This window comes from Peromyscus eremicus, chromosome 1 (assembly GCF_949786415.1).
Source record: "Peromyscus eremicus chromosome 1, PerEre_H2_v1, whole genome shotgun sequence".
Lineage (NCBI taxonomy): Eukaryota > Metazoa > Chordata > Mammalia > Rodentia > Cricetidae > Peromyscus > Peromyscus eremicus.
The window spans coordinates 163692731-163702391 of record NC_081416.1 but is presented as its reverse complement, the minus strand read 5'-3'; the positions used below and the strand labels follow the sequence as shown (position 1 = coordinate 163702391).

The window sequence follows — 9661 nt, the reverse complement described above, 5'->3', positions numbered from 1 at the left end:
GGGTGAGAAGGCTCCCCTCGTCCTGCCTTCCTGTTCCTTTTCTACAGCATCTGTCTCCCCCACCCTCAGCCCACTTCCTTTGTCTTCTCAATGTGGTTCTATTTTTTAATGCCTTTCTCTGTCCCCTCCTGCTCCTTTTTGCCCTGTTCCCTCCTCTCCCTGACCTCTTGCTCTTGGGCGCTGTACAACTCACCTTGTATACACTGTGTACACAGAACCAGCCAAACGAAACCCAACAGCAACACTTTACCAGCAGGCTGGAGTGCTCTGTCTGCGGCGGTGGGGTGGGCCTGGGCAGCGGGAGCAAGGGTAGCCAAAGGGCCTTCGATGAAGCCCACTCAGGTAGACAGCCTAGGGTTAGCGTGTGTGTGGCCCCGAAATGTAATGATCTCACACAAGCATGAATTTTGTCATGGTTTGTCAAGATCGGGGATGTGGGGGTGGACGGGGATCTGCCAGGCTGCCCAGGGGATTGTGGCTGCAGGATCCCCGCGTAAGGCTGGAGGCCTCACTTTACTGTGTGCTGTTTCCTTGGAACTCACTGAGCATTCCTACAGTATGGTGGCTGACCAGGAAGAAGCCACCTAAGTCATCTGCCATTGTCCCACAGGCTCTCCAAAGCCTTGGGGCTGGAGAGGGAGCTCAGTAGTTAACACTAGCTGCTCTTACAGAGGACCACACTGGATGACATACACAGAAGACAATTGGACTCCACTTTTTGGTCTCCTGTAGTCTAAACTCACCAAGTAACCGACTGACGTTGAACTAATAATCCTCCTGCTTCCACTTCCCAGGTGCCAGGATTATAGGCGTGTGGGTCCCATGTCCCTGTCCCATTCCCCCCTCCCCCCTCCGCCACCCAACCTGGTTAAATTCCACTTTTCATTTATTTAATTTTTTTGGTTTTTCAAGACAGGGTTTCTCTGTGTAGCTTTTTAAAGAATAGACTTTTCAGGTGACAGGAGCTGGGTAGTAATTTCTACTACAGAGTTTGAGGGTTCCCTTTACCACTGTCAGATTCTGGGGCTAAGTCACCAAGAAGCACTTGAGACAGCCTAGGTTGGTGTGGAGCTCTCAGTTGTACCATAATGAATGTTAGGTACTGTTACTGAGTCACTTGCTGTTGAGAGTGCCCCTGAAGCCCTCCAAGAGCTTGCAGGAATTCTGTCCCAGGTCTCTGAGCCGAAATCAAGTTAAATGGATGCTGGGTGTGATGGCTTATACATGTAACCACAGAAGGAGTTACCATGGAAACTCAAGGCCAGCCTGAAAAGGGATGGGGTCAGGTCTTGCTGGTAGAGCCCCTGCCTAGAATCCCCCAGTGAGGGGCTGGGGGTGTGGCTCCGTGGTAGAGACCCTGCCTAGAATCCCCCAGTGAGGGGCTGGGGTTGTGGCTCAGTGGTAGAGACCCTGCCTAGAATCCCCCAGTGAGGGGCTGGGGTGTGGCTCAGTGGTAGAGCCCCTGCTTAGAATCCCCCAGTGAGGGGCTGGGGTGTGGCTCAGCGGTAGAGTGCTAACCTAGTGTGTAGGAAGGCCCGGATTTCCCCATCCCCACACTGGGGTGGAGGAGGGGCACTAAAGTTGGGATGTTAACAATGGAGTTAGCATTCTGGTAAGGGCTGAGAGTGGACCTTAAGTGCCCATAAATTGTGGCCTGTAGGCCGATAGGCAGTGGCTTGCTTTAGATTACAGATTGGCCCTGCAAACGGAAGCTAGAGATCCCCAGGTTAGAGTTCTAGAACAAAAAATTGACCAAAAAGACCCCTTCCAGAGTAGAAGGGCCATGTTGCCTTTTGGATAAAACCCAGCTTCCTAAGTTTGAGCCTCAGTTGTTTCTACTTGGAGCAGGCCGGTGGGTTTGTGCACATACATCAAAACTGAAGACAAGCCTGGTGTGCTGGGGAGCCTGAGGGAGGGAAATGTAGAGAGTGGGGTAACCTTGGCTTCAGAGAGACCTTTTCTCAAAAACCCACAAGATCATGCCAGAGCCTGGAAGAGGGCAGAAACCCTACCACAGGCACAAACACGTGCCTGGAGAGATGCCCGCCAGGCTCTGCCAGCCTTTGACTCTTGTCTTAGAAACTTCAGAATGGCAGTGGCCTGGAGCCTTCCAAAAATGTCTGCCAGCTGTCATGTGTATTCTTGTGCTTTCTTCTGGGGGCAAGTAGTGACCTGTCACCTTCTCATTGGGCATCCAAGAACCAGGATGTGCAGGCCAAGAACTCCACCCTGCTGTACAGTGGGAAATAATTCCCGATCGTCTCTGTTCTGGGGAATGTCTGCTGGGACCCAGAACCCTTTGCTGGTAAGAGCAGTGTACCCCTGACTGGAACTTCTGAGACTTGGAAACCTTGGCAGGGAAAGGATGAAACGGTGGCAGCCAGCTACACCTTCTTCCTTTCAAAGTGGCAACCCCTTTCTTGGGCTGGGTAGTGAACATGCTACTACATGTCCTTAGCCTTGCTCGGTCCCAGAGCACAAGGTTGAACACAGGCCAAGGGCTCTTTGTTAGGGAAAGCCGGAAGGGGATGCTGCTAATTGATATCTAATCTGGAATACAGAGTAAAGCTCACAGTCCCAGGACAGGTCGGAAAGGTCATGGATGTTGATACTGAATAGCCAACCGTAGCCTGCATCTTCTCAGAGAAGATTGCTGTTCTAGATGTGATTTGCCAGGGGCGAGGCAAGGCCGCAGTCTCTCCCGGATCAGAAGGCAGACCCTGAGGTGGGTGTGAGGTGTTCTGGAATTGGGCCCAGAGACACTCAAAGTCATTGTATTTGATGACGAGTCGGGTGAAAACCTGTGTTCAGCACGGGGACAGGCTGCTCGGATGGAGTTTCAGTCTGCTGTGTTGGTCGAGTGTTGAAGTTCAAAGATGGATAATCAAGCCAGGCTTGCTGGCTCACACCTGTAACCCCAGCAGTTGGGGAGCGGAGGTAGGAGGGTCAGGAGTTAAGGCCAGCCTGGACTAATTGAGACCCTGTCTCAGCAAAGAAAAAAAAGAAAAGAGTTTGATCAGATGGGGTTGGAGGTTTATGTCTGGCACCTCCAGGATGTCACACAGGATGGCAGGATTGGCAGGTCCGGGCTTGGGTCTAAGTAATCGAAGATTCCTTGGACCCAGATGCCATTCTGCTCATCTGTCCCTCGCCCCAGCTAAAGGAACTTTCTTGGCATGGAGAGCGGAGATGGGAGCCTGATAGGTAGGGTGGTAGTAGTGTCTGTCTCTGCGTCCCTGGAACTTTCTAGAACAGCATTTTCAGTAGGGCCTTCTGCAGCCACAGGAATCTTGTATATTTGCTTTACCTGTTAGATTTCACTGCCAGTTGTGACCATTGAGCTCTTGAACTTGAGGAAATTGATTCTCTCTCCCTCTCTGATTTTTTTTTTTTTTTTTTTTTTTTGAGACAGAGTTTCTCTGTGTAGCCCTGGCTGTCCTGGAACTTGCTCTGTAGAACAGGCTGGCCTTGAATCAGAGATCCGCCTGCCTCTGCCTCCCAAGTGCTGGGATCAAAGGTGTGCACCACCACTGCCCAGCTGAAAAAATTAATTTCAACAGCCATATGTAGATTCTAGCCACCATATTGAACAGTGTAGTTCTAGAATTTTCCAGGAAGAAAAGATAATACTTTTTTCCCTGAAACAAAATCTTGTCATAGAGTTTAAACCAGGCTTGAATTTGTGATCTAATTCTCCTGCCTCAGCCTTGAAGTGTTGGAGTTACAGGCATGCACCACCACACCAGCTTAAGTTTTTAAAAATACTATTACATTTATTTATTTATTTATTTATTTATTTATTTATTTATTTAGAGTTAGGGTTACTATTGCTGTAATAAACACCATGACCAAAGCAAATTTATGAGGAAAGGGTTTGATAAAAAACCCACCTCCACATCACTGTTTATCTTTGAAAGACGTCAGGACAAGAACTCAAACAGGGCAGGAACCTGGAGGCAGGAGCCGATGCAGAGGCCATGGAGGGGAGCTGCTGACTGGCTTGGTCTTCATGGCTTCCTCAGCCTGCTTTCCTATAAAACTGGACCAGCAGCCCAGGGTGGGCCCTCTGTCATCAACCACTAATTAAGAAAATGCTCTACAGCTTGATATTTTGGAGGCATTTTCTCAATCGGGATTCCCTCCAGATGACTTTAGCTCGTGTCACGTTGACATGAAACTATCCAGTGCACATTTAAGTGCCACGTAGACATCAAAGAACAATTGCAGGACTGGGTTCTTTCTTTTTTCCTACCTTGTGGGTTCTGGGATTTGAACTCAGGACGTCATGCTTGGCAGCAAGCACCTTTACCAGATCACCACTCTCATTTAGAAAAATAAATAGAGCAGGGCATGGGGGTGCACGCCTTTAATTCTGACACTCGGGAGGCAGAGGCAGGCAGTCTGAGGCCACCCTGGTCTACAGAGTGAGTTTCAGAACAGCCAGGGCTGTTACACAGAGAAACCTTATCTTGGAAAAAAAAAATCTCGGCTGTGGATGCAACTTAGTGGTTCAGTCCTTCCTTGCCTAGCAGGCATGGGACTATGGTCCATCTCCAGCAACTACCCCACCCACTCAATAAAAGGCATCTCCTGTGGTAGGCAGTGACATTTATTCTTCTGAAAGATGGGACGTATATACAGCAGTGATGAGGAGCTCCTCACCCCACCGGGTTCTTGGGTGGGGAAAGGAGGCATTGACAGAAGGCACACAGTGATAGCCCCAGGAGGCCAGGAGTGAAGGCAGAGGGTGTAGTGTGTCCTGGGGACCCGGAGGAGGAGACTGATGCTCAGCTAGAGCCTCAGGCCACACAGCCGGTGTGAGGCAGCTGGTCCCGAGAGAGCTTGTGCTGGTCCCTTGGGGCTATTGGCTACAGCAGGACACAAGGGCAACCCCCATCCTTCTTCCTGGGAGCACTGGGTGGGCTAGGAGGGAGTTCTTGCTCCTGGTATTTCCTGTGGGAAGCAGTGTATAAGTATGGGATGGAGGGCTGAGGACCAGGAGAGCAGGAGAGGTGCTGTGCTTACCGGACAGCCCGGACCAGCTGCTCAAATGCCTCATCGACATTCAGACGCAGTTTGGCTGAGGCCTCAAAGTAAGTCATGTGATGGGAAGTACTGAAAGAGGAGGCTTCAGATCGGAGGACCTGGGAAAAGAGGACGAGGGAGGAGTCGGGGAGAGGGGAGGCTGTCAGAAGCAAGGTGTGCTCTGGTGTATAACAGCAGGTTCAACACAGAAAGTTCTAGAAAGACCCAAGAAGAGGATCCTCGAGAGTTGAAGCTGTCTAAGTGAGACACTAGGAAAATTAGGAAGATGTTTTCGGTAACTACGAGGCAGGCAGGCAAGAAGGGTGTTCTTGGTCAGGAGAGGGGAACACAGTGCAGCTAGGAAGCAACAGCAGAGGGTTAGTGTGAGAGTCAGGACGGTGGCTCAGTGGTGAGCCCTGCCTAGAGTCCCCCAGTGAGGGGGCGGGAGTGTGGCTCAGTGGTGAGCCCTGCCTAGAGTCCCCCAGTGAGGGGGCGGGAGTGTGGCTCAGTGGTGAGCCCTGCCTAGAGTCCCCCAGTGAGGGGGCGGGAGGGTGGCTCAGTGGTGAGCCCTGCCTAGAGTCCCCCAGTGAGGGGGCGGGAGGGTGGCTCAGTGGTGAGCCCTGCCTAGAGTCCCCCAGTGAGGGGGCGGGAGGGTGGCTCAGTGGTGAGCCCTGCCTAGAGTCCCCCAGTGAGGGGGCGGGAGGGTGGCTCAGTGGTGAGCCCTGCCTAGAGTCCCCCAGTGAGGGGACAGGAGTGTGGCTCAGTGGTAGAGGCCCTGCCTAGAGTCCCCCAGTGAGGGGACGGGAGTGACTCAGTGGTGAGCCCTGCCTAGAATCCCCCAGTGAGGGGCTGGGGGTGTGGCTCAGTGGTAGAGCCCCTGCCTAGAATCCCCCAGTGAGGGGCTGGGGTGTGGCTCAGTGGTGGAGCCCCTGCCTAGAATCCCCCAGTGAGGGGCTGGGTTGACTCAGTGGTAGAGCCCCTGCCTAGAATCTCCCAGTGAGGGGCTGGGGGTGTATAGCTCAGTGCATGGTTCCACTTGTGGGTCGTATCTAAGTGAAAGTTGTGAGAGTGAAGAGACCTGGGACCCAGAGTAGGAGAGGTTTCCCTGAGAGTCTCCGAGGTCCAAATGGAGTCATCAGGGAAGGGGGCATCCCAAACCTGGCGCTGTGTCTCCAGATCTGCCTTGTTCCCAACCAGCACAATGGGGAAATCGTCTCGGTCCTTGACTCTGAGGATCTGAGTGAAGAGCTTGCCTACCTCATTGAAACTGCAAGAGAAGCCAGTAGTGTGAGGCAGCCTTCGGGAAGAGCTGTCCTGTGCTCAGGCAGGTCCACCAGCACTCCCCCTCACCTCTGCCGGTCATTAATTGCAAACACCAGCAGAAAGCCATTGCCAGCACGCATGTACTGCTCCCGCATGGCGCCAAATTCCTCTTGACCTGCAGTGTCCAGGACTGTGGGGACAGGGAAAGGAGTATGTGGGTCTCAGGCTGTCCTGGGCATGCTCAGTCCTGCTAGCTGCCTCCCACCCAAGCCCGGCCATCCTCACTGTCCAGTCGTGCAGGGATGCCATCCACAGTACAGATCTTCGTGTAGGAATCCTCAATGGTGGGGTCGTAGTCAGACACAAAGTAGGACTGGAGGATAGAGAGGTCACTGTCACCAAAGCATTCTATCTCTTTGTGTGTGTGTGTGTGTGTGTATGTGTGTGTGTGTGTGTGTGTGTGTGTACACGCACCCTGCCCCTACATATTCCTCTCTGGGTCTGTCTCTCTTGGTCTCTGTCCCCTCTCTTTTTTTGGGTCTCTTTCCTACTCTGGTGAGCTCTCTCTCTCTCTCTCTCTCTCTCTCTCTCTCTCTCTCTCTCTCCTCCTGAGTCTCCATCTGTCTTTCTCTCTTGGTCTTTCTCCCTCCTGCTTTCTCTGGCTCCCCCTCTCTCTGGGTCTCGGGGTACCTGTCTCCCCACACTGCCCATGCCATCTCTCTCCCTCTCCATCCCTCTGAGTCTCTGTCCTCTCTGGTCTTTGTCTCCTTTCTCTCTAGATCTCTGTCCTGCCTCTCTAGCTGTTCTGATTCCATCTTTCTGGCTGACTGTCCCCAGGTCATGGGTCCCTGTCCCCGATGCCATTACCTCTCAGCGTGAACCCACATCTGCTATACAACACCCTCTGTTTTCTTCAGTACAAATACAAAGCACCCTCCTTTGCCATGATTACTCCCAAATCACTTTCCCTCTCTGAGTCCCACTTTCCTCATTTGGAGAAAGAGGATGAGAACATTAGACCGTCTAACAGTGTTTGACGAGCGGGAATTCTCTGCTCCACACTTCACACTTGGCCTGGTGACAGTTCGTGTGCCTGGTGACAGTTAGCTCCTGAACACTCTTGTTGACCAAAGTCGCTGCCCATCTAGCCACTCCCTCCTCCGTAAGCAGCCTCCAGCGTCTCCTCCCTGGGGAAGGTCTAGGTTCCAATCCCTCTTCGGAGAGGCTGCCCCACCCTCAACCCGCCCCTCCCTTCCTGCCTGGGTCCTGCTGCCTCCAGCCAGGCCTCTGGCCAGCTCCCGGTTTGGCCCTGGGTGCCAAGTGCTCAAAGTCGGGCTCTTCCTTCCCACTGTAGGCTTCTCCAAGGCACTGCTGGAGGTTCCTTGTGTGGGTCTCTCACCCAGGAACCTCTACTACAGCAAGTGGGCTCTCACTTTCCTGGCGCTGCCCTGACCGGGTCGGGTGGTCAGCGGGGAGGCTCCCCGTGGGAACTGGGTGGAGGTTTCCGGGGCTGGGCTGGATTTTCAGAACTTGGCTGCTGCCGGTGAAGGTGGCTTCCTCTCTACAGGGTGTTGGCTGGAAGGGGTGAAGGAGCAGAGCCTGGGGAGGATGAGGCTTGGTTTGTGTGGGGGAGACTACCTAAGACGAGTGCTCCAGGGTGAGAACAGCCTGGAGCATTCTTGGAGGGCAAGTTTATGATGTAGTGGATAGATGGTGCATTTATGGGTCCTAGAACCTTCCAAGTAGCAGATCTTTGGAGGCTGTGAAAAACCTGAGCTTTTTTTTTTTTTTTTTTTTTTTTTTTTTAAACTTGGAGATGACTTGGGAGCTACCCAGGGTTTCTAGAGGTGAGAGCAGGGAGTTGGAGTAGAGAACTTAGGGTGGAGAAATGGTTGGTTTTCCTTGAGGGTAAGGGTCTGCATTTAGCAGAATAGGGTACTGCCAGATACTGGTGTTTTTCTAGAATGGTCATGTGGCAGGATCTACCTAAGGTCTGAGTTCGGAGGAGAAATCCTCTTCAAGCAGGGGTTACAGTAGGGTATCTTTCTTAGGATTGCGTGGTAACAGTAGAGTCCTAGAACCAAGGTCTAGGCAAACATTTCCAAAGTCTGGGGGATGGTGCCTGAATAGAGGGACTAGGTTCGAGCTGTGCCAATGTCTAAAATACTGAGCCCAGCCGCCGGGTCAGTGGAGCTCTTGGGTGGTTTAGAGGTGAACGAGCTGGGACTTCGGGCTGACTAGGTTCGGGTCGGGTCCTCAGGGAATGCTTAAGATCTGAATGGAGCAATTGTTTGGAATTTAGGATACTCCCAGGAGGTGAGTAGAGCCAGGTCCGCTGGGGACAAGGACTCTCAGGTACCTCGGGGAGGGTGATCTGCCCCAGGACGTATTAGGAGAAAGCTCCCTCCCCCTCATGAAGGAGGTGGAGGCCCTGGGCGCTTGGAGTCGCAAACTGAGGGGATCTTTTAGGATTAGAGACCCTCTTAGAAGAGTCTTAATGACGGTTCTGAGAGAAGTAAAAGTCTCAGGGAACCCCCAAAGGGCTCAAATTCTCAATCTCGGGGGACACCCTCCCCGGTGAGGGCCCACTACCTGGATGAACTGGATGGTCAGCGCGCTCTTGCCCACGCCGCCGCCGCCCACGACCACCAGCTTGTGAGTCTCGCCGGGCGGGGGGTCCCTGGGTCCCGGCCCCCCGCCCCGGGGCCGTCCCCGCCCAGTCCCGGACGCCGCCCCGCTGCTCATGTCGCCACCGCTGCTGCCGCCGCCGCTACCGCCTAGGGGGGAGCCGGGAGAGACTAAGGGGTGGGTTATGCTAATAAATACTGCATAAACATGAGCTCCGGTCTGGAGGACGCGCGTCTCCGGATGCTTCAGGAGGAGGCGAGGCCAGGGAAAGGGCGGAGCTATACTAATAAGGGTAGGGGAAACAAGTTTGCAGGGAAGGGGAATTCCCAGAGGGGCGGGGAGTTGCCAGTATAGATCCGCGCCCACCCGGAGCCCAGCCACGCGCTCCCTTCGGGCAGCCCGCCTGTGGGAGGGGTTATGCTAATAAGTGCCATCTTCGGGCGAAAAGTTCTTTCGGGGCGGGGATATGCAAATTAGGGCGCTAGCGGTACCAGTTATCTAAGGTCCACCCCTGAGTACTTGTGGTGGGTGGGGCTCGTGGGCCCCAGCTCACGGCCGTATATAGGGCGGTCTTAGGAAGCACAGGTCTCGAAAAAGAAGCTCCACCTCCTTCCCGGGATCGTCGCCAAGCTCTCTGCCCGGCCTTGGTCTGGAAGCAGGAGTCTTGGCCCGCCAAGGGATCCAGGCTTCCGGTTCCCTATGTCCCAGCCAAACGGAAGATAATCGGGGAGGGGAGCTGGGGCCC

At 53.6% G+C, this 9661-nt stretch overlaps 1 protein-coding gene across 1 annotated transcript; it reads right to left on the bottom strand.

Annotated features, from left to right (window-relative positions):
• Positions 1-4591: 4591 nt before the first annotated feature.
• Rras (RAS related) lies at positions 4592-9331 on the bottom strand. Its single transcript, XM_059278651.1, has 6 exons — positions 8881-9331; positions 6574-6661; positions 6376-6478; positions 6184-6292; positions 5026-5144; positions 4592-4953 (listed from the first exon to the last, which is right to left on the bottom strand). Exons 1-6 carry the CDS (start codon positions 9031-9033, stop codon positions 4869-4871), a joined length of 657 nt encoding a protein of 218 aa, XP_059134634.1. The 5' UTR covers positions 9034-9331; the 3' UTR covers positions 4592-4868.
• Between the last annotated feature and the right edge of the window lie 330 nt (positions 9332-9661).